This window comes from Diadema antillarum, unplaced genomic scaffold, assembly GCF_040938485.1.
Source record: "Diadema antillarum isolate AM-2024a unplaced genomic scaffold, OU_Dant_1.0 seq00001204_RagTag, whole genome shotgun sequence".
Lineage (NCBI taxonomy): Eukaryota > Metazoa > Echinodermata > Echinoidea > Diadematoida > Diadematidae > Diadema > Diadema antillarum.
Window position 1 is genome coordinate 250,542 of NW_027271997.1, and position 24,573 is coordinate 275,114.

Consider the following 24,573-nt stretch of genomic DNA (forward strand, 5'->3'; position numbering starts at 1 on the left):
ATTACGTAAATGCTGACCAATCCAGACATTGAAAAAAAAGCTATAGTGTCATTCTAAATGGACTGTTTTAAGAAGTGTTTTTTCACAGAGATACATTTCATGATCTTTGCCATATATGTGATCAAAAAAGTCATCAATGTAGCAGGAAGGATTAGCTTCACTTACGGGTTAGATGTGACGTTGTAGCTCTTGATCTGCTTGTCGAGAGCAGCTAGCTGCTTCAGGTCATTCTGGGCACTGCTCAGGGAGGCAGTGAAGGCATCATGGGCTTCCTTCAAGGCCTGGATCTCCTCCACTGAATTACATCTCACCGGGTCTGTCAGGTCCTCCTCTGCATTCTCAAACCAAGAGTTGAAGGCCGACGCCTTCTTGGCAAAGAGGAGGAAGAGGTCCTCCACCTCGCGGTACTGCTCCTGGGCTCGCAGGAGACGCTGGCGACGATTGTTTGAATCCGACAGCAGCTTCTCCCAGCGGTTCATGAGGTTGGCATGGCGCTGCTGGATGGCTGGGGTCTGGGCGTGGTTGGCAGCCACCAGCTGGTCCTTGAGGGAGGTGATTTGCATGATTCCTTCCTTCTCAAAGGCCTGGAGACCAGCATCAAAGGTTTCCTGCTTGGTCAGAAGGGTCTGGACTGATGACAGGTCACGGCCGTAGTCATCAGAGCGGGCAAAGCTCTCCTTCTCACCAATCCAGGATTCGACAACATCCGCCTTCCAGATGAACTGGAGGAAGGCGGAGTTGTCATCGAGGTTAGCCTTGCGGCGCTTGGCAGCCTCTTCGAGCTCCTCCAGTTTGCGCTGGAGAGCATCATTGCGCTGTGAGATAGCCTCAGCATTGTGGTTGAGAGCATCGATCAGCTTGTCACCCTGTGCCTTGATGTCAGCAACTCTGTCGCGATGGACGGCGAAGTCTGACTCGAAGGCCTTGTGCTTCTTGAGGAGACCTTGGACAGCAGCCAGGGTGTCACCATAGTCTTCACTGGACAACAGGTTCATCTTCTCATTGAACCATGCTTCCTCCTCCTCAATGCCAGCCAGGAACTCTTGGTAGGTGAGGGAGTCATCCAGCTTGCGACCACGGTTGTCAGCCAGCTGCTTGAGCTCATCCCAGTTGGTGGCGAGCTGATCCAGGCGCTGTTGGACTTCCTCCCTGTTCAGTCCAACGTCCTGCATGAGAGACCTTCCTGCATCTTGGACTGCCTGGATAGCGGGCTCATGGCTGACAATCTCTGCTTCCAAACGCTTGTGCTTCTTGCGCAGGTTCTGCACGCCTGTCAGTTCACGTCCGTAGTCGTCCGAGCTAGTCAGGAGCTTCTTTTCCTTGATCCATGACTCTTCATCATCGATATCGCGGAAGAACTGATAGACGCGGTGGGATTCGTTCAGCTTCCCGCGGCGTTCAACTGCCAGCGTCTTGATGCGGTCGTACCTCTCATTGATGCTATCCTTGGTCTGGCGCATGCTCTCGGGATCAAAGTGACCCGCCTCGATGAAGGCATCGGCCTGGTTGTTCAGGACTTGGATTCGGTCTTCATGGGCTGTGATGTCATCCTCCAGGAGCTGGTGTTTCTTGATCAGGTTGGTAACGGAGGTGAGGTCACGGCCGACATCCTCTGAGGCTAGGGCATTCTCCATCTCACCCAGCCAGAAGTTGATGTCCTTGATGCTGATGTGGAATGTCTGCTGCTTGTTGGCTTCCTTCAGCTTGAGGGCCTTCTCAGCGGATCGTTGGACGAGGTACTCCCACTGATCGCCGATGCCAACAATGCGGGCCTGCACAGCCTCCTCGGTACCAGCACACTGGTTGTTGTCAATCAATCCTGGGGAGATCAACATAACATTTCCACATCAATACTATCACATTGCCATGACAACTCATATCATACATACCAGACTGCAACAAATACCCCATCTAATGTACGCAGCATAAATACATTGAAAACGAAACTAACTGAAAGGAATCATGGACACTATAGTGAGATTCCTGAATTTAAAATAAGTAATAACACAACCTCTTAAAATATCACTTTTAAATCATGCACTCATCCAATGAAGTAGCTAAAGTTGCTCTACAAATATGGACATACTCACAAAAATATATGGACATACTCACAAAAATAGTAAAGTGTAGAGTATTGTGTATCAATGGATTCCCCACAAGGTGCTACACTACGTCATAAGAATAAACCACAACAATCCTGAGCTAATAGAGGCAGAGTATGACCTCACAGAGATGGTACACCCATCGCGTTATACTGAGAGCCGTCACAAACCCTTTGCCTTAGACAGGCGTTGGCATCATAGCCTAAACAGGATGTTCCTGATTTGAGACTGGGAGACGTGACTTAGTGACACAACTTCCTAGCTCGTAATTAGTGACTCAATTGTGCCATTATTGGACAACAGAGGGCTCTCTTTACGTCAAGTCTCCTACATCAAAAGAATGCACCTTGAACATCTTTTCTAATCATACTTTGATCTCAGACATTTATTACTTATTCTGATGTTGATAGTGAACTGTGGAGCCTGAACTTTAACCTCTACTATACCTTGATCAATAATTTGCTGAAAGGCTTTTGAAAGTTACCACTCTACTGAAATGTCATATATCTAGCTGTCAATAACTGTTACCCTCTAAAATCAGCCTCCATGTGGAACTGCAATACTTCAACATTGGTCGATTTGTCTTAAACTTTCTGTACAGCTCAGTTTGTGAAGGACTGTTGCCCAAATCCTATTCAAAATATGTTAACCGAGATACACTTTGAGCACTGACATGTAATGCCTTCGCATAAAAAGCAAAAGAGAGAAGAAAAGACAAAAATGACAAATAGTAGGGCAGCGATTTATAAAACTTGTCAGTCACTGATAAATGTTTGAAGCTCCTGCAATCCTTGCATCTGATTTGCGGAGGGTAAATTCGCCAGTGAAAAATCACTGACAAAACACCTGATGACATGCCCCCCAGAACTCACTCTGTCCAACAGCCATGATGGCCTGGATACGTTCAGCATTGGCAGCCACCTCAGCCTCAAAGGCCTGGTGCTTCTGGTGCTTGCTCTGGATGTTGCTGGGGTCTAGGTAGGACTCATCCGTAGCCACCTGGATCTTCTCCGTGATCCAAGCCTCCACCTCATCGGCATCACGGCTGAACTGCTGCAGGGTGTGAGATTCGCCCAGTTTGGATCGTTTCTCAATGAGGGCGGCCTTCAGGGACTGCCAGCTGTTTATGATACACACAAAATAAAGTCACAAGTGCAATGTCAGTTTGGGTTCAATTTTCAAAAAAGAAAGAAAAAAAATATATACATATAGAATGTACAAGGCATATCATGCTAATGAAAATGGCAATATACATATTCTAAATATGTCAAAATATAGCATAATCACAATATAACAGGTTGTTAAGTCAAGATGCATGATATTTCACTTAATTATGTTAAAAATTGATGCTACGGGTATGGGTATATGAAACTGCAGTGTCAAAACAAATAATTAGAAACATTAATTTACAGCAGTCACATCTGTATGATTCCAAATGCATGAATGAAGCAGCAAAGCACAAGTAGGACTTAATAAAAATTGTGTAACTTAATACACGCAATGAAGACGGGTCTTACAAGTTACATAAAATGAAAGCCTCCATGTCTTCTCAAAGAAAATTGTTATGCCAGTAAGTCTATGACAAATCTCTCATTCCCACATAAATGCATATTCTCTTTGCTTTCAATTACTTTACATTCACAGATTTTATACCATATAATCTCTCGTAACATTGTGAAATATTAGTTAAGCTCAAGTTAAATTTTTTTCCCCCCACCCCCTTCATGGTAGCAATAGCAAATTCACACTGCATCTAAATGAGGAATTGATTGCTTGATGTCTGTGTCTATTTCCTAAATTGAAAGTCATCTCCAAATTACCACTGTAAAACTTGAAATCTTTATGAGAATAATTTTTTACGCTCAACCAGATAAGATGAAATTCTGTACAAGCAGAACATTAGGTAGTGTTGCACATAACAAGCAAAAAAAGTGTGCACGCTTTTATATTTGTGCAAGTTTTTTGTGCACAAAAATTTTTATGCCATAAAAATTTCTCTTTTAACCATAATATTTGTGTTGAGAATCAATGATAATGGGAGTGAATTTTCAGAGGAGTATCAGGAGATGATGGTCCTCACCGAGCAAGGATCTGGTCCCTCTTATCGCCGATGGCTGGAGAGTCGTAGTGGTCATTGTTGATAAGCTGCTGAGCAAAGGATTCGATGGCATTGATCTTCTGCTCCTGGAGGGTGATGGCCTTATCGAAGTCCTCGTGCTTCTTGATCAGGGCCTCCACACTGTCCAGGGAGTCGGTCAGTCCCTCGCTGGCCAGGAACGCCTCACGGGCAGCCATCCAGGCCTCGGCTTGCTCACAGTCGCGAAGGAACAACTGGAGACAGGTGTGGATGCAACAAGGAAGCAGGATAATGAAGGCCAATTTTAACATTGCAAAGAATCATACATGGAAAGCAACTCGAAGAAGGAAATAGTTCTATGGGACCACTGTGGCAAAGTGGATAAGACTCCTGACTTTCAATATGAGGACCAAGTTTGAATCCCGTCAGTGCTTACGTCCTTGGACAAGGTGTTTTTACCCGTTTTGTCCCTCTCGACCCGGGTGTAAATGGGTACCTGGGAACACTAGGGTAATAATAATGGCAGGGCCCTCTGGTAGAGCAGTGGCAACACTTATCAAGAGCCTACCCTGTATAAAGAAGACCATATTATTATTACTCGAGAATCACACTGTGCTGGACACTGTAACTAGCATTTCAGATTTTTTTTTTTTGATGTTTATTGAAAATGTTATTTATTTTTAAAACTGGCCACACAGGACTAAAACAACGAATAAAATAAAGTAGCCATTTTCAAAGAATAATGTTTCTATGAAGACCTAAGTAATATCAAGAGACTATCTACCATTGAGCAAGCATGGCAAAAACATGTGGCTACATCACATTATGAGAGAAAGTTCCCATCCATGTGGTAAAGAGATCTCATCAGAAATTTAGACTTGAAATTCATATTCACCTGTAGCTCCAAGCACTGGTCAAGCTTGTGCCTACGGTCGTTCCAAGACCTGCCGAAAAAGACAGACAGAGAGAGAGAGAGAGAGAGGGGGGGGGGGGGGGGGGGAGTAGATCAAGCCAGAGAGAAAAAAGTGATTAATTTGGCCAATATCTATAATCCATGTTATCTTTCTCATAAGACATATCATAAAAAAACTCAGAGTGACTTCAGAAACTAGCATCTGAAGATATTGGCATATTCTGTTGAATATATACGTCAATTCAATTTGACACACCACACTACTCTAGTCACTGCACACTGTGGACTCATCTTGAAACATATCAAACTTTTCAAACTTGTCTGACTACTCAGTGCAGAGAGATCAGGATGGCACTGTAACTGTGGCAACAACTATTTATATCAACGATGCATTTCAAGAATAGCCTGACATTTGGTACTGCCTTCAGGTAAAATCTTGATATCTGAGACACATTTCACAGAGCATCATGATCAGTGATCGGCAGTAATTAAATACTTGAATATAAAAACGACCCAAGTCCCAATTTGGCTTTCGTCTCTGGAGACCCTTTACGAAGTCATGCAAAGATATATAATCTTTTCACATCAGTTTCACATTGAAATTTCTGTAATGGACTTGGCTTTTTTTTTTTCTTTTTTTTTTAGATTCAGGTATTCAATTACTACTGCTAGGTCCGATCCTCAAATCTGAGACATACTGCATTAAGTGCCTCCATTCTGCAAGACAGCAATGCGTGTTCAAGACCCTGCAGCACAGGGATTCATGGAGCAGGTAGGCTGACCAAGTTCAGACATGCCTGAGAATCCTCGTAACAAACTGTGTACAGCTTTACCACTGATCTCTATGTATATGTAAGTACTCACACCGCCGAAAGATCTTGATGAGAGATAAGCATTCACTTTGATGCACAAGACAATTCGCTGACTGGTGCTATATGAGGTTTCTGAATGTTCCCTGGTGGGTAACGAATGAATTGGACTACCCATGAATCCCCATCATACTAGGTCTTTTAACTGAGTGAATGCCATCTGGATCACTGTATTATACGAATCTGAGAAATGAACGAACAGTAAGTAAACTTACGATTCTAAGTCCTCTCTCTCCTTGGCCAGAACGTCCAGTTTCTCCTGGATTTCTGGGGCGGCGTAGTGGTCATTCTTGATCAGCTGCTGACCGAAGGCCTCAAAGGCCTGGAAAGTGCCTGCCTTGGCATCCATCTCTGTATGCAGCTCCTGGGAGTGGACAGTGGACAATATATTTTGACCATTACAGTCACACAATACAACTTCCTTGCAATTAATCCATCCAGATGTCTGAATGTACCATACCAACTGCACCTCATTTCTACGGAGAATTTTCATCAACACACTTCATGGTTTACAGCAAAAATACTAAAACTTGTCCTATCAGTGGAAGACTAAATTTTGAATCTGTTGCTGCACTGATTTCAGGGCATAGGCATCACAACAAACTAAAGAGTGTAGAGTTTTATGTTGAGGGTTCATAAGCAAAGCATACAACACAAGCAATCTTTGGAAAAAATGGTGGTGGTTGTGGTATCAATATTATTTCCTTTGCGTGGAAAGAGAATATTACTTATCATATGCATTCCATTCACACAGAGTTCATTTTCATTTTTTTCTTTCATATCCCCCAAACCCATAAAGATTGATACTTCACTGGAATCCTGCCATTACAATGTCTGGACTGGAACAGAGCAAAATTAATATACCACTGACAATGAAAGCTGTCTGTTTGCCTCTTTGAGTACCCCAGTCCATTTACTACAGAAACAAGGGTCATTCTGAGTATCTAGCAAGAAGTGATCAGGAATGGCAACCCAGTGAACCAGGGTCTACGAGCAGAAGAACTCACCTGGTGTCGCTCTAACAGCGCCTCGGCACCAGTCACATCCTTGGCGAGCTCATCGCTGGCCACGAGCGTCTTCATGCCGTTGATCCAGGACATGAGGTCACGGAAGTCGCTGAGGAACCGCTGCAGGTCGTAGGAGTCCATCAGCTTGTCCTTGCGGCCATTAGCCTTTTTTTGTGAATCAAACAATGTGAGTAATGTTTACCATATAGTCTTTATGAGCTACAGGTAACTCCTTACCAGAATCTTTGTAAACACTGAAAAAAAAAAATGAATAAGCCTTGTCTAAAGTTCTAATTCCATTGTCTCAGTCTGTCTTTCAGTTGCTAAATTTTCCCTTCAACAATCTCATCATTATATTCTCAGGTGAAGTATGGATGATAACACAGTTTTCTTTTAGAGATCTGATAATGAAACCATCCAAATTTTCCGTTGGCCTTGGAAGAAAATTCACACAAATGTTAGCTTTTACAAGAGCATTCATATAGTAGGCTCATTTTCATTCAGCAGTACAGTATATTTCCCTGAAGAATTACACATATGATGTACTCTATACCAGCATTTATCAACTCAACACCCCGACTGTTTTTAGTCCTTTTTCCTCCTTAGCTTCCCACAAGCTAGGAACATACCCAGTATTCCCATATTCAGCTGGTTAAGGTCCTTACCCTGTCTTGTAGATTGTTCCAGGCCTCATCAATCTCGGCCCTCTTGGCCACGATGGGTTCCTCTTGGTCAGGGTGGGTCTGGACCAGACGGTCAGCGGTCTCATCAAGAGCTTGCACCTATGGGAAGGGTGATAGTACAGACAACATGAAGCAGCTACCAGATAAGGTTTACTATTAGGATCCTCAATACTAGCTCTTTGTGCATTAAACATAAGGTATATTACATCAACCCACTGACTTTCATTACATTGCTGATAATCAAATCATATCATATCTGACACCTCTAAAAGCTAAGCTTTTTTCAAAGTTGAACATCAACCTGACTTTCTTTGTGAATATTTCCACCGAAGGGAATGAATTATTTGAAGATGAATATCTATCTTAGTCCTCATAGTAGTCCTTACGCATGATTATCACTATCACAAAAGCAAACACATCATGAGCAACTGGTTCCACCAATACTGTAGAAGTGGATATTTTTGCATGAGTAATTTTTTGTGCTCGGCTGGGAAAGATGAATTTCACATTTTTTATTCCAACAGAATAAAGACAATCATTAGTGGTACAAATGCATATATATCAAGCAAAACTATTTGCTTGCATTCATTTCAGTGCTAGTTTGTGGTCGCGCAAAATGCACAAAAATTTCCACTTTTACAGTGACACTTGGAAATATGTGCTTGGCACAAACCTGTTTGCCGAGGGCATTGAGGTCCCTCTCGAGTCCCTGGTGCTTGCGCTGCAAAGCCTGCACACTGTGGAGGTCATGGCCAAAGTTCTCTGTGTTCAGAGCTTTGTTCTTGTCATCAATCCAATCCTTGGTCTCGTCAGCATCACTGTACACAACAGGGTAGATAGAGAAAAATAATGTTTGACTATTTACACAAAAGGAACACAGACGCAAAGGATGCACATGGCATGAAAAACTCATCAGAAAGCAAATGATAACACACTGAATGTTTCATAGCAGAAAGAGTTTGAAAAGATTCAAAGTAAAATTATGCACAAGTCACAGTTGTGAAATCACAAGGAGGATGTATCACAATTTATACAATAAAAAAGAAGACATATTAAAAAAAAAGAAGACATCTTCATCTAGGATAAGTGAATGTCAAACAGAGATGGAGAGATTGCCCAAAGCTCATGTCCAGACAGAAGGCAGAAGGAACCTTTATATGAAATATTCTCAACTGAAAATTGAAGTTTCTGGATCTTCCTTAAAATGTCTAAAGATGTGGCACTTACCGGAAGAAGCGCTGGACCTCATGGGCTGTACCCAGACTCTCGCTTCTGTCATCAGTGAGTTTCTGCAGACCCTGCCATTCTGTGTTCAGATCCTGTCAAACAAATCAGAAAAGAAATCTTGATACATGGATGCACATCAAGTAATCAGTGCCATCATATTCTTTTATAAAACTTTCAAGAATTCAACAGTAAACAACAATTACAATCGTTGTACAAAATTAGAAAGCAGACCAAAGTTAGCAAAAGATGTTTGTGAGAAGACAGATGTGCTTGCATATGTACATCTGTACCATAACAGGAAAGTAAGTTGTAATTATGACACATTTGTCTGTTGGATTGATAAAACTTTGATCATAACTAAATGATATTCCAAACTACTTCTTTTTTTTTCTCTCTTTTTCTCTCAGAGCTGGACATCTTAAAACGAGAAAAATAGGTCATAAGGTACACTCAAATGGTGTCAACATTCGAACAAAATACTGAAAACATTTCAAGCTATATCAAGCTTAGATTATGAAATCTCTACACTGCACATATCTCTTCAGCACAGAACAGCACAGAACATTTGAAATGAATGAACCATACTCACATTGACTTTCTGGACGACAATGTCAGCTTCTGGCACCTTCTCCAGATCCAGTGTCTCTAGGATGGTGTTAATCTCCAGGAGACGAGTCTCATTGGCCTTCAAGTCCTGGAATAAGATAGGAAATGCGTAAATGAGTACAGATCTTCCACACATATTATTCTAATCTCTCAGAAAGAGAATACATCTGCTCTGAATAGGCAGATACCCTTGAGAGGCCTATGTGATGCACAGTGTATATGTACAGAAGTATTAAACCTTAAAACCAGCAGGGAGGTCACTAGAAGCTAGTTATCTCGTACAGCAAAGACGAACAGCTCCTGAAACATTCTTTAAATCTTCTGGAGTGTATTCGATGAAACCTTGTTGTTATCCTTTGTTATGATAAATAGGAAATCTGCAGTTCATCATATGCATTGTAATTGCATAAGTGAGAAAACCCTCACGGTACATAAACATTGTTTCATTATTGAAAGCATAATTTCTGTGTATCACTGGAAGAGGACACTACAAGTATGCTTTTAATCTATGGTATCTCAATTAACCAACACATTATCATTTCTTGATGTACTTTCTAAATTATAACTAATGCATATGACTTCAGGCTTCACTATACACAATGACTTTATTCCTACAGTGACAATATTAGTTTAATGTCTCTCTCATTCTATGTTAGTTGTTGATGCACATATAGGATGCATTCTACAAGTTGTTCCCAAGGAAGAAAAACAGAAATTGCCCGCAAAGTTTTCCCCTTGAAACAATACAGCATCATATCAAACTTGCCTCCATAGAATAGCAGTATGCATCACCCCACAAGACTAGCGAGGCATTTGTTTAGAAATTCACCCTGCGTTACATGGTCTAACCGTAACCCTGACTAGATGATGTTTTGAAAGCTAGTTTTCAATCTAGTATCCCAAAGTGAATCCTTAGACAAGAATGAAAAATGGATGTTTTGATGTTAAGAATTCAATTCACCACTAAGTTTCTAGAATATAATAAAAACCAAACAAAGGCAGTTACTTCACAAATATGAAGACATTGGTATCAAATCTGTATTAACTTGTTGAGGATGAACTGATTTTGCTATAACACACATTTCTGATAGACACTCGGGACTTATCTTCAACAGGTAAGACTACAATGAAGTGAAGGCGGGGAAGTTCATGTGAATTTTGAATAATTTCGATTAATTTTCTAAACAAGTGGTTCCTACGATTCAAACTGGAAATGTGAATCAAAGGATTTGATTCCTAAACCCTAAAGATATTGCTTCGGGGGGCGGGGGGAGATTAGCAAAAAAATCACATGGCACTCCATGGCAGAGGTGTTAAATTATCTTGCGTGGTTACAGCTCTGTCTGATCTCTGGACATGAAGAGTGGAGCATCCATTAAGGGCCGTTCACACTGGAGCGGTTTTGCGGCAGCGGCAGCGGCAGCGGCGTGCCGCAAAAATCCCTCGCGTGTTGTTCATGTACAACCGTTCACACTGGAGCGGTAGCGGTGACTTTTCAGAGCGGCAACCGCAAGCGGTTTTCTCGAATCGCTCCGCAGAGCGATTTTTCTAGTCTGCCGCTGCGGCGAGGTTGCTATTGACCAATCATAATAGAGTATAGTTCGTGACGTTATTATGTGGGTGGGGTCATAAACTTTAGCTTGAAAAAGAGTCTCGCGAAGGTACAACACGTCGATCGAAGAGCGGAACGAAGACGTCCAGAAAAGACAACTTTTGTACAATAAACTCAATTATGTTCACAAAAACACTCCTGAGGAAAATATCGAATTGGAGACCATTGGTGATGAAATCGGGCTAAATGGTAAGTTGCTCGTTTGGTTTTCTCAAGGTTTTGCCATTTGTTTCGACCCTTGACAGCGGTCACTCTCTTGCAGAGGCTACATTGCAGATTGTAACTTTCCACGTATTTTGCCATAGACGCAGACTCGCCAGCGAAAGAAAGCGGTCTATCAATATCACAGTCCCATATACGCCTATCTATGTCTGATATAGACCCTAGTATTCTGCCAACGTGGTACTGAAGCCTTGAAGTCTAGAGTAGATCTAGAACTACTAGGTCCAGTAGGAGCACTCCTACTGTCCGACTAGTCCCACACCTACTAATGACCAGTAATGTATGGGGTCCATAGATGGGAAGGGCTTCTCATATGATAAATGCCTATGGACCACAATATGGCCGATTGTATACCGGTAGGCAGGCGGTAGGGCCTGCTAAGAACATCCTCATTTAAAAAAAAAAAGAAAGAAAGGTTAGTACTGGTTACGTAGGCGTATACAACCTATTTATTATATGCTTCTTAGTAGACTAGACACTCTAACGTTAGATATGTTTGATATCATAGAGTATTTTTAAATTATTTCTAATGAAATTAAAATAATGTAGAGCATCTAGGCCCTGCCTAGGGAAAATTTTGGAATTAAAGTAATAAAATTTGGCATAAATTAATACGGGGAAAAATGATCAATGATAAACGGCAAATAAATTCAAATAAAAACAACAACAGAAACACCTAGCCTCTAGGCCTGATACTCTGATACTTATAGTACTGTTAACGTTTGACATAGTTCTAGACCTAACGCACGTTAGGCCCTAAAAGGTATGTTCTGGGTATTAACTCTGCCTCTTCTAATCTATACAGGCCTAGATCTAGGTCACGTACTACGTAGGTGTTTTTGTACTGCCATACCGCCACCGCACTGGTATAATAACCACAACTTTGTCCATTGCCATTGCATTGGCATGACAAAGACGATCTACTTGAATTTACTCGCGTTCAGTCTCGCATCATCAGACAGGCAGTGAAGTAGGACTGATTTGTCTTGTTTCTAGAAAGTGAATCAAATCCTCTCAGGCTGAGTCTGACCAAGTTAAGGGTAATGTTTTTGAATATCACTTTAACTGTAACTGTACTGTAGCTGGTAAGCATGTGCATTATCTTGTCTTGCCTTTCCAAAGATGCCCACATTTCCCACAATCAATAGACTTGGACGGTTTCTTCAATGTATGGTAAGGGTACCAGCTATCGGCAGGGTACATCGACACCCTGCGTATCATGGCTGTTTGCGTGTAGAACAAAAAGGTACGCGTGGGATTAAGTGCCATTTTATAGCTATGAAAACAGTAACAAAGAAACGAAATTCAAGCCAACAAAACAAACTGAACACGTTTCAATTACACATCCACTCAGTAACAACGCATGACTATGAAATTCACATGTATTACCTATGGAGGGAAGGGGTGCAGATCGTGAGGTACCCCTTTTCAGCCACGCAAAGAAAATGCATCGCACGCACTAAAATTGCATAATTTTACAACGGAGATTCAGAATCAACAGAACGGTCACGAGATTTGAAACTGCAGTATTTACAGCTTATTTGAGGAAAAACTTAGGCGAATTTGTTTTATACTTTTGGAATAAACGAGCTGCAAATTCATAGGGTGCCGATAGGTGGTACCCTCATTCATACAATTTAAATGCCAGTGATGCAGTGGTTAGTTAATTGCTGACCCTTGACATATTGTATCAAGGGTTGAAGCAGCCACTACTTCTGCTGGGAGGCTGTGCCAGTCCTTTGTTTTCCTTGGTAGGAAAGATGACCCTCTGTATTGTGTTCTGCAGGTAATTCAGTGCGTTAATTCATGTTGGTAGCAATACCAAATGTATATTTTCATGAATAGTTTCATTGATAAAAGCACTTGGCATTTTAGTAGCACTTACACTGTACATGAGCAATTTAAGAGCAAAAATCAGATATCAAAAGTTCAGGCAATCAATTCCTGCATGTGGTGTTGGTTATGGGGGTGAAGGGCTAAGGTGCTTTTTAAAAGAGACCTGTTTATATTACATTTTCTTTGTGCTGAGTAAAAAGTTCCCCCTATTCATGTAAGGAAATAACGCTATAATGCATTGTATATTATCATTTGTATAACACCTCACTTGTATGAATATCATTTACCCTCAGGTGAACAGTGATTGAATCTGCTTCCTTCCTATTCAGCAAATGCAGAAAGACCATGCAAAGGAGGCTGCATCCCTGATCAGGCTTTGACGCAAGCTCACTCATTGACTGGAAAACTGTGAGTTTCAGCTTTCAGGATTTACTGAAAGTGCATTATTCAAAAGATTGACATTCTAGGTACATTTATACCATAACCATTCTTCAGAACTTTACCTTACTCCTGTGGGGGGAAAAACAACAACTTTATTTTGGAAGTGATGGTACATGTATTGCGCCGTACCTGATAATTCTAATGACAACACAGGTACATATTTTGTATGTCACCTAGAACTAAAGAGTGAACTTAAGAGTGAAATTTCTGTGAAGGCACATCTTTTAATCTTTACCTTGCCCCTTCATTCCAAGGAAATGTTCATGTATGTAGATTCTTCTCTTTCTTTTTATGGCAACATCCCATACATTTGATAGGTATCACAATATGCAGCATGGACCAATCAATCATTTTAATAGTGTATATTATAGTGTACCATAGGTGCCTAGGTCTAGTAATTGGCCCATACCAATTTGATCAGTTTCGGAGGACATGAAAATGCAAGTCAAATGTAAATTTGAATGTAAAATTGTCTGTCACTTTTATTTTTTTATTCTTTTTTTTGGGGGGGGGGGGTTGGTCCAAAAAAATTGACTTTAGACAAAGTTACACTTCTTTGCAAAGATAGTTCTGGTTTGTAATTAAGCTAGACATGGGGAAAAAACAAAAAAAAAACAAACAAATAACACCATGAAGGCCAGAATTGTGTGAATTGTTCTGTTGTGATCTGTATCTTTCTTACAGGCCTGTACTACCTCCCCATTCCCTTCTGAAACAATTTTGCCTCCTGTTTCCAGATATCATGTTTGACTCACTCCTGTATGTACATAGTAGATCTTCAGCTTTAAAGAATGACCTTCTGATCTTGGTCACTCTTGCTCCTAGTTTGCTGGAGTTGCAAGTAAATATATGATACAAAATTACTGGAAATATCATGTGTATAAAGGCATAAGAAAATAGTGTACATCAATAAGTCTTCAAAATGTTTACATTGTTTCCATATGTTTGCCTTTTTCATTCTTCCAGGAAGGACTGTTTTAACTGCTCATATGTGGTCGACACAGAACATCCGCAGTCACAGCCCTTCATCCTTCTTATTGGAGAAAGCAAATTATACCCTCTTCAGGTACATGTATCTGCAGTTGTGGAGCACAGGGCACAATCCTCAAGGCATTGTGGGTGCAGCTGATCTTGTCTTCAAGTTGATCTTCGTTCTAAATCGCAACTGCTGGCCACATTGCATTGCAGTGAGACCATTTTAAAAGGGACTCCTGTACAAACAAGGAGGATTTGTAACTTTGGCATCCATCCCTTATTTTCTAAATTTGCCGAGTCAACCATAATGCAACCATTTATTTATCATCTCCACCCTTCCCGTATCAAGTCTGCATAATAAAACAGCATTTGCTTGAGAATTACATACAATGTTATAGGGAAATAGGCACTGACCTTTAATTGTGGTTTCCTCATAACAGTGAACATTTCATTTCACAAGCCATTTGCCATATGGATATTGTTGTATTTTGACTATACACCTGTACCATGTATGAATGATAAGGTACATGTATATTGATACTGTTAGTGGTCAATGCTTTTTTGAAACATGTATTCACTTTTCAAGGAGTTTAGTTTTACTTATGATAATGTAGACATGTATTGAATATGTGAAAAGCTGCTAATTCCATTATTACACACTATGCCCACACATAGTGTGTACAAGTTGACAAGGGATGTAGAGCACCAAACTGTGACATCGCCATGGAAACTAGTTCTAAATGACCTCACCTGACCCAAATATCTGTCAACGCTATTGTTGCTAACCATGCTTGCACCTGGTTCCAACCCAAGTTACAACAACTCTTGCTTTTTTAGGAGCTGACCTAGAACTTGGCATATGTGGCCACTATTACAGGTAAATGTGGTATGTAATTAATGTGTTGCCATGGTAATGAAAAAAAATCTATAGAAAATTTAACCAAAATATTGTGGATCAAACTACTTTCAGTCTTTATACTGTGAATGGTAATTTGAAAACACAAGATATAATTGTCTTCAACTGGCATCCTTCATGAATCACTTGAGTAGTGAAGATGTACCCCAAGCAATTTCATCTATGTTCGTAAGAAGTGATCAAGTTTTTCATGATTATCATACAAGGCAGGCTATTGTGTATCACTTCGCAGTTAGAACTCGACTCAAGAAATGTGATAGCATATACATGTACAGGCCCACAACACAAGAATTCTTTCCATTGCTCCCAGGTAGGCCAGTAGCCATCATACTATTCAAACATGAAATTCCACCTTTCCACTATGCACCTACATAGTACCTGTCACATGTGTGTATTTGACTTTGGAGTATGCATGGATGCAATATTGTATTATGCTGCATGGCAATGAGTAAAATAATTAGCAGTAGAGCAAGCACTTTAAAGTGTACCTGAAGCATGTTACTACAGATTTTTGAAAGCTTCAAGTTTATCTTGAAACCCAAATCTATAAATGTTGACATGGCATCGAATATTATTTTCATTACATGAATAATCTTGAACACTCAGTTTGTACTTTCCTTGCATTAAATTAGTATTTGATGTCAGATAACTCATAACAGGTCATTTGCACTATATGCGTAATACATTGTATGTTGCTATTCTGTTTGCTACTTGATTTTGTTATCTGACTAGCTAAATTGAACCATGTAAGCACCTAGGTGCAGCCCATTTTTGTTGTATTCCTTTGCTTATCCTGATTTTCTTATGTTTGTGTTTGTAACTTCAATACATGTCCATATCATTGTAAATCTCAAGCTTCATCTGATGAACTCTGTTCTGCTCTTTTCTCTTTTCCCTGTCCTACATGTATATACGCGTATCCGAGCAATTGCCCCAGAGGGCAATTACCCCCTGGCTAAATACTGGTTAGTGGTAAGGTAAGAGTAAAGATTAGGGTTAGGATTAGGTTCAGGATTAGGATTAGGATTAGGGCCAGGGGAAGGGTCCGGGGTAATTGCCCAGGGGGTAATTGCCCTAGACCCATGTACATGTAATACAAGTACTTTTTGTATCTTATTGATTAGAAAGATTGGTCCTTATGAGGTTTGAAAGGTGAAATGTAAACGACTGATTTGTTTTATGTTGTAAAGTATGCATTTCTGCTAGGAATTTGCACTGAATTAATTCTTTTTTTTTTTTCAGATGTAGGAGATGAGAATAATATGCTTGTAGAAAATTGGTCCGATACAAATTACATTGGTGTTAATTATCATATATGTACTTCAATCATTCATAAAATCCAGTACCATACTACCATTACTGTATTGTTTTGACAACTCATGTGTATCCGTTCAGATTTACAAAGTTGCTCATACAATGTCAGATCTTGTGAATTTTCATTTTATATGTGAATGTGCTATGTATTACTTCCTTTCGCAAATGTTAACAGTATATTTATACACTGTACTTTATTTCTGCAACAGACTGTCATATTAGATCACATCAAATGAGATTGTATGTTGCAATGTTACAGTTGTCCTGAATTAGTGTCTCAAGTGCTAAATTTGACATGTGTGGTTTGTATTAGTGTATGTACATTGTTTGATGTGTATTTCGAGTGATGTTTGTCATTTACCGACATAAGTTGGTTAAAATTCCCGTTAACTGTTGTTTTCATTCGGTGGATAAATTAATCGAAGAAAAGATTTAGTGCAATTCCACAAAACCTGCTTAAGATAAACCTGACCTCAGTTGGCTTTTGGTAATCACTTTACCCAACAGTTGTGTGGTTCACTTGGAAATCGACTGTGATAAGTGTTAACATGCTATCCAGATTTCTGAAAGCATAGATTTGATGGTGTAATACAGATGTATGAATTTGAAATCTAAACTGAGATCGTGTGTGTGTGTGTGTGTGTGTGTGTGGTTTTTGTTTTTGTTTGTTTGTTTGTTTTTCTAAGAGGATGCAAAACTGCCATTAATTTCTTCCCATGCATAATATAAAACACATGTTGCGGAGAGTGAAAATGCTCTTGTTTTTCCATAGCTGGGAGTACAGTATGTGGGTGAGTTTATTATGGGCCGTTTGTGGATTACATTATACTCTACATACGTAGATCTAGTAGGTTTGAGTAGGAGAGTGAATGGTAGGCATATTCTCTAAAACATCCCCTCACCTTTGTAACTACACTTCCAAAAAGAGCATGAACTGACATAAATCAAATCAAACATTAACATTTCATCCGTATAGAGTTCATCGATAATAATAATAATACAGTATACATTTAATGTGCCAATTCCACATGACTAACATGCTCAAGGCGCAGTAGGAAAAGTGAGTTATGAAGTACAAAAATCATTACACAAACATGCACATGAAAATGAATGACACAATCATGATGATCTAAAAAAAAAAATATATATATATATATATATATATTATATATATTTCATAATACCGGTATACTATTCTATTGTAAAAGATTGGAATGACAAGTAAAGAAGTATGTTGCTGGGTTTTTTTAAGAGCTCATCTTTCATACAGTTGACTACTTTACCGACACCAGAAAAAAGAAATACAGTTACTAGTCATTTTTCTGCTGACTAATTTTGTAAAAAGAAAAAAACAAACAAAAAAACAAACAAACAATAAAACAAGAACAAGGAAAATGTGACATTCGAAGATCATATTTGAGATATTGAGGTGTTGGATGTACACAGTTTATGTACCGCCTTCTCAGTATATATATGGCAGTGGTCCGATGCAATAATTTCTGCGTGCATACCAATATCAGTAACACAAGACTATTTTGCAGTTTCATTGAACAGTCTGTGTTGAAAGTGTTCTTTTTTTTTAAAGGGATTGTACAGTTTTGTTTGAGACCTAATTTCGGGTTTCTAACATTTTTATATATTTTTGGTGAAATAATGAGAAACCTCTTATGAAATATGAAAGAGCATGTAATTCTATGAGGAATTCAACGTTTATTTGATGAAAATTGGTTTTGAAATGGCTGAGATATCCGAAAAAGAGCTATTAATTCTAAAAAGTGTGGGACCCACACTTTATTACGATCGCTTTGTTTTGGGATGTTTCAGTAATTCAAAACCCGATTTTCATCAAATAAACTTTGAAGTCCTCTTAAAATGGTATGCTCTGTACTATATCATAAGTGTTTTCTTGGTATCTCGCAAAAAAGTTAAAAGTCCAATTCTCATCTCCACCAATACTGTACCATCCCTTTAAGCAAAAAGTTGAGAAGCTGAGATTCCAGTACTGATTGTCCAATAGTCTTCTTGCATGTTACGCATCCTTGATTTCCTTTATTGTTTGTTTCGTTTTGGAAAAGTGATTTTGTAAATTCTCAGATCCATGGGGAATGTACTAAGTATTCACGGTATACATGTGCATGATAATTATGTAATTGATTACCAGTAAACTGCAGGTGCCCAAGGGCAACAATCTAATTTGCATATTACGCGCGGCAAGCCGCCCCAGTGTGCACAGCGTGCCGCTGCGGCAGAGTTTAGCGGCAAACCGCCGCCGCTGCCGCTGCCGCAAAACCGCTCCAATGTGAACGGCCCTTTATGCTCCCCAGGAACCAATGATTTAGGAGATCTCTTAAATGAAAGGCCAAGGGGATCAGATGAAGTGAAAGCCTGCATGGGAGTTAGGTTCGCTCTGCATATGCTGGTCAGAGGGACTGTCATGTGGCTCTATAGCCATAGCTTTCAACAGCTGAGGCAAGGTGTAGAAACTACACAGATATCAATATGTGGTGCTACATGACTGTGATGAGGATCATGTAACACTGAATACCTACCTGTTGTATCCTATTATTCTTGACTGTCAATATCTGAAACTATACATATACACAACATTGCATGAACTAATTGGTAAACTTTTTCTTTCTTTCCTCTTCTTTCTTTTTTTTTGGGGGGGGGGGGGAGGGGAGGAGATATTTCACTGAATGTTCCATTCAATCATTCATACTGCTCAACTTAACGTAGATTTTTTTTTTCACAAAAACACTTATTCTTCTCCAGCTCCACTTTATTTGCTTTCTTCAGAGGTGTCCCAGTGCATAGGTAATTGTATAGTGATATGCGTTATGCAAGAAATCTGAATTATCAGTATCATCATTTCTGTTGCCATTACTATGCTGTCAATTTATTCAAATTCCCAGAAATAGTACTGAAAAGCCTAGAATTCATGGGGAAAGATGTTTCAGAACATGTTCATTGTGAAAACAGCTTAAACTTTCAATGGAGCTTTACTTTAGATTAGTATCACAGGAGGCTAATATTTCGCATACTTTAAATTTCACAAAAATTAGCCAACATGAAAAATTTGTGAGAATAAGACCAATGCGAAATATGATTTTACATGGCGTATGCATCACAGCCATTTCACTATCCAGGCAGCCCAGCCTTAAACATGTAATATGAGTTCTGACCATCAATGTTTACCTTGTATATTGACATTTTTTTTTTCAATCTTTCTCTCTCTGCCTCAGAGAGCATTGTTTGAGAGTTAAGCAGTGCAGTGCTGCATTTATGGCATTTAAGACCAAAATGCACAGGTAAAGAAGCTTGGCCATAAGAACCCACTAGAGGAAGAGATTTGTGTTAAAGAGGAAGCTACTAACCTTCTGGAAGTCATCAAACTTCTTCTGCAAGACCTCCACCTGTTCCAAGTCATCACCAACCTCTTGACTCTCCACAGCAGCAGCCTGGACTCCCAGAGAAACAGGGATGGAGAAATCAGTGAACATCGCTGGTAAAATAGGGCAGAGTTAACGGGAAACAAGACTCTACCTACAAATATCTCTAAAATAATCATGTGCTATATTTGGTGAGCTTATTTCTTCAAATTTCTCTACAACAGTCCCAGGTAGAAAAAGATATGATGGGAAATGTGCAGAATTTGAGGGATGAGTCAAGGTGATGATCAACATGTATCTTGTTTCAAGCAGTCACATTAACAATCATCTCTTGCTGGTAAATCATTTCAAAGCAAATCCATGACATTTTTATCCAGAGAATGCCATGTTATTTACATACAGCCATGCTCTTGAGACTATAAACACAAAGCTCCCCAAATATTCCCAATTTCAATACTTCAGTTCAGTTCATTAAGATTTTTTTTTTTTTTTCATGACACATCACTTCAAGAATTTCTGCCAAAAGTTCACTGACCTTGTCATGGACCCACTGGATGAGTTCGTTCGCCTCTCTGACCAGAGAGTGACGCTTGACCGACTCCTCAAGGGCTTCCTTGCGGTCAGCGGCCTTGTCCAGCAAAGATTGGTATCTGATAGATGAGAGATAAGTATCATACCTCACACATAACATATCATGGCTGGTGTGTGTGTGTTTTTTTTTTTAATTAACAACTAAGATTATCTGTATCAATCTTTACATGCCATACAACATCTACCTTTTCATCCTTCTTGGTCAAATATTGCTGTAAATGAAAAAAAAAAGTAAAGCAAGGAAATAAAGGAACTTGAAAATAAGTGAGGCTCCACGTCATAACTATCTTGAGTTCATATGAGGCCTTTACTGTCTCCAGCTAACTTCACACAGAAGTTCTTCCAACTACTGGCAATTAACTAAACCACTGTTCATCATGTTAGTAGTGTGGTACCATTCACTTACAGCAGGCCTTGTGCTTTGATATAATCGTACAAAACAAACAAATTACAGTCTACTGTAGTATGCTGACCCATGCAACTACTCGTTGGGTATTGTTGCACATGAAAACATCCTGGAGATTGGCAGTTAAGAATACAAGACAAACCAGAAAGGTCACACACCACCTTTTACTACATTATGTAATGCCTACCTAAAGAAAAGGTGTACATAAATAGTTACACTGATGAGTGCACAGCTGTTCCTTACAACTCTAAAGCACTTGGCACAAATATACTTGTTTGTTTTTATTGATTAATGTACTCTCATACATCATAATCATAAAGTAATAACAAAGATCTTGAAACTCAAAGGAGGCAAGATATTCACACCAAAACTGAAAAATGAGCCATGGAAGATGCCCAGAGTGAAGTATCTACTCACGCCTGCTCTATGTTCTCCTGTCTCCTCATGATGTTGGCATCCTCCACCAGGTTGGCCTGGGAGGCAGACTGGGCGGCGTCCATCTTCTTTACGTAGGCTGCAGGCACAAATCCCTGCCGGTCGTTGACCTCCACCTTCCACCAGTCCTGATCACAAAAACACCGATACAGCATGGTAAACATTTGTTGCAAACAAGGATCACAGTCACATTTAGCTTTTCTTCTCTCTTTCTCTCTCTTTTGATAACGAGGAAAAGGACCCTGTCACACCGACAGCATTCTTTCTACATAATTCAACCCCAGAAAAAAAAAATACACAAATTCACGTATCCTTTAATAGTTCAGTTATAACATTTTCATGTGTTACAGAAGACTTTACAATGATGAAACGTTGACAGGAAATTGCATGCTATCAGTTTCTAAACGTGCAAATTTCAACCCTGACTACTTAGTTTGCAAATTAATGCATCTACTCATGTTACTAATTCACTTACAATGTTGATAAGTAGAGATTACATAATGTTTTCATCTTTACCGCATTATAGAGAATTCCATCGATGTAACATTAGTCAATCTGACTGATTGGCTGGTGTGACTAGCCATAAGACAAAGTTTTGAAGGGGTTTAACTGCATACCAATGACACAAAGGCACATTACATGTTTAACCTCATTACTGCCTTACCTTGTTTGTGCTGTTGAGCAGTACAAGGACATCTCCCTTCTTCATGGACACCTCACGAGGGCTCTTTTCCATGTAGTCATAGAGGGCCACCACATATTCCTTGCCGACATCCTCTGACACAGGGATGTCTTGTTGCTATGGGATACGAAGAGTTTCAAACAATTGCAAGCATTAGACAAGCAAACTAATGCAGACTGATATCACCCATGACACAAGTGAAACATGAGCTGGTATAACTTTCCAGATCAATACTGCATTTGAGAAAATCACAAGCCTGATAATCTGATTGATAAAAAAAGTCTTGATCACTTCTAATATTGCTTAAATCACAGTTACATGTGGAAAGAATAACAGACTGCTGAAGGAGGTCAGCAATGGAAGCTGACAAAATTGCAGAGTTTTGTCATTTCTCTACGAAGTAAAGATGAATGCTTCTGAAAATTAACGCAGTGTGACATACACACATAACAAAATTGAATCATTTAATACAAGTGTAACTCCACTTTTTTACATTCAAAAGAACTCTACAATGAATATTTCACATTATTCCTACTTTGTTAACGAACTAAATCACTCTGTAAGGGGCAAAATTGTGTGCCTAAATGATATCAAGCAGACTCATTTCCTCTAAAACAAAAGAAAAATGACATAGCTTTGTGCTCAGGAGGAATCAGGGAGGCCTGAGACAAAGTCTTCCAGTGAAACACAAGCTGACCCAGTGGGGTCTGGTTGACTTGCCCATCATACCAACTCCCAGTACCATGAACAGCCAAACCAAGATTGATAAGATAAGGAGTACCATGAAAAAAACCTCAAAAAGAGCGGACAAATTGTTGTTGCTGTCACGACATTTTTCTTTTCAGTGAGCAATGCCACACATCCATGCCCTCAAAGGCTTGTCTATATTTTGTCATTTCATTGAACACTCTAAAGATTGTAGGATTTATTCCTGTAGCCAAGTTACACTGCACTTGTTCTTTTGATCATTCACTAGTAGAAAAGCAAAATAGAATACACGCATACATTGGTCAATAGCAATAACTGGTTCGCTTGGCATCTTGTTGCATGATCATCAAACAGACATTCTTGCTTGGCATGAAACAGAAACCTGTTAATTATGCAGGAATATGAATTGATAACTTTGGTTTTTTTTTAAAGATACTTTGGCCAAAGTCTGCATTGTGTAATTTCTTTTGCATCAAGCATGGTTTGATAACTGCTATTCATGATACAGAGATATTTAGGGAGTCATGCAGGGTATTAAAATTATTACATTTGGTATATACTTTAAGTGGCTTTGGTCAAATAATAAATAAATCATGTTTTGCATGCTGTTAGAAGGCCATACACTCTGCAACCTACACCTGACAAAAAACCAGTATCGTAACACCAACATACTGGTGCCCTCTGCACAAATCAAAACTTTTGGTGCAACATATGACCTCAGCAAACCTGGTGAGAGCTAGCAGTAACAATCCTCAAAACCGTTGATAAGTGATTAGAATATAATCATTTACAATTTACACATACACTCACAGTAAACAAGACAGTATAACATAGGTCATGTTAAATCCTTGCCCAGTGAAAAAAAAGGGAAAAAATGAAGACATTTATAATTTACATCTAATGATGAAAGATTTATGTATGTACAGAGTAATATAATGACATGACTTCACAGAAGATTGGGATACTCTTTCTTCTGCACAAAACAGAGTGCACTAATATAGGGGTCCCAGTGTTGGTTGATCTTGAACTTTGGATGACACATGTATACCAGTATGTAGTAACACAGAATGAGTCCTTTTACCTACGATGTGATAATATGTTCACAATGTAACAAGGTGATTGCCATCTGAACAGAAGTTTATGCAATGTTCATACACAAAAACTTACAAGCCTAGAAATCCTCAGTCGTTCAGCATTCACTGCTGTTGCTATTCTTATACCTACATCGTAACAAGGCCAATGTTGTTAAATATATAACAAATATTGTTATACAAATGCCCACGAACAATGTGACTTTGATGAAACTTCTCCTGTGAGAAAAATGTATTTAATGCAATTCACTTTGTCCACATTATCACTTAGCTTACCAATCTGTACTTGGTAACACTTACCCCAAACTTTTTACTATTTGATATACTCACTGCATATCTGCTGACAAATATTGGAAAATTGATGAAATTCAAATTCACGCATTTACTTTTGTCTCTTCCAGACATTGCATTAGAGCAGCGCCTTCTACGCCTACAATGCCAGACGAAATCAGCACCAATGCAGGAATCAAC

The 24,573-nt window shown here is 39.4% G+C and overlaps 1 protein-coding gene across 1 annotated transcript in view; it reads right to left on the minus strand.

Annotated features, from left to right (window-relative positions):
- The window catches only part of LOC139744712 (spectrin alpha chain, non-erythrocytic 1-like), a 67,485-nt gene that overhangs the window by 9,600 nt on the left and 33,312 nt on the right, over positions 1-24,573 (minus strand). Inside the window, exons 24-37 of the mRNA XM_071655135.1 lie at positions 22,286-22,420; positions 21,604-21,749; positions 20,725-20,839; positions 20,175-20,258; positions 9,468-9,572; positions 8,879-8,970; positions 8,325-8,469; positions 7,634-7,750; positions 6,969-7,133; positions 6,177-6,325; positions 5,075-5,123; positions 4,183-4,433; positions 2,975-3,222; positions 166-1,819 (exon numbers count right to left, since the gene is read on the minus strand). Coding sequence (XP_071511236.1) covers positions 166-1,819; positions 2,975-3,222; positions 4,183-4,433; positions 5,075-5,123; positions 6,177-6,325; positions 6,969-7,133; positions 7,634-7,750; positions 8,325-8,469; positions 8,879-8,970; positions 9,468-9,572; positions 20,175-20,258; positions 20,725-20,839; positions 21,604-21,749; positions 22,286-22,420 — 3,455 coding nt within the window. The remainder of the gene's footprint in view (positions 1-165; positions 1,820-2,974; positions 3,223-4,182; positions 4,434-5,074; positions 5,124-6,176; positions 6,326-6,968; positions 7,134-7,633; positions 7,751-8,324; positions 8,470-8,878; positions 8,971-9,467; positions 9,573-20,174; positions 20,259-20,724; positions 20,840-21,603; positions 21,750-22,285; positions 22,421-24,573) is intronic.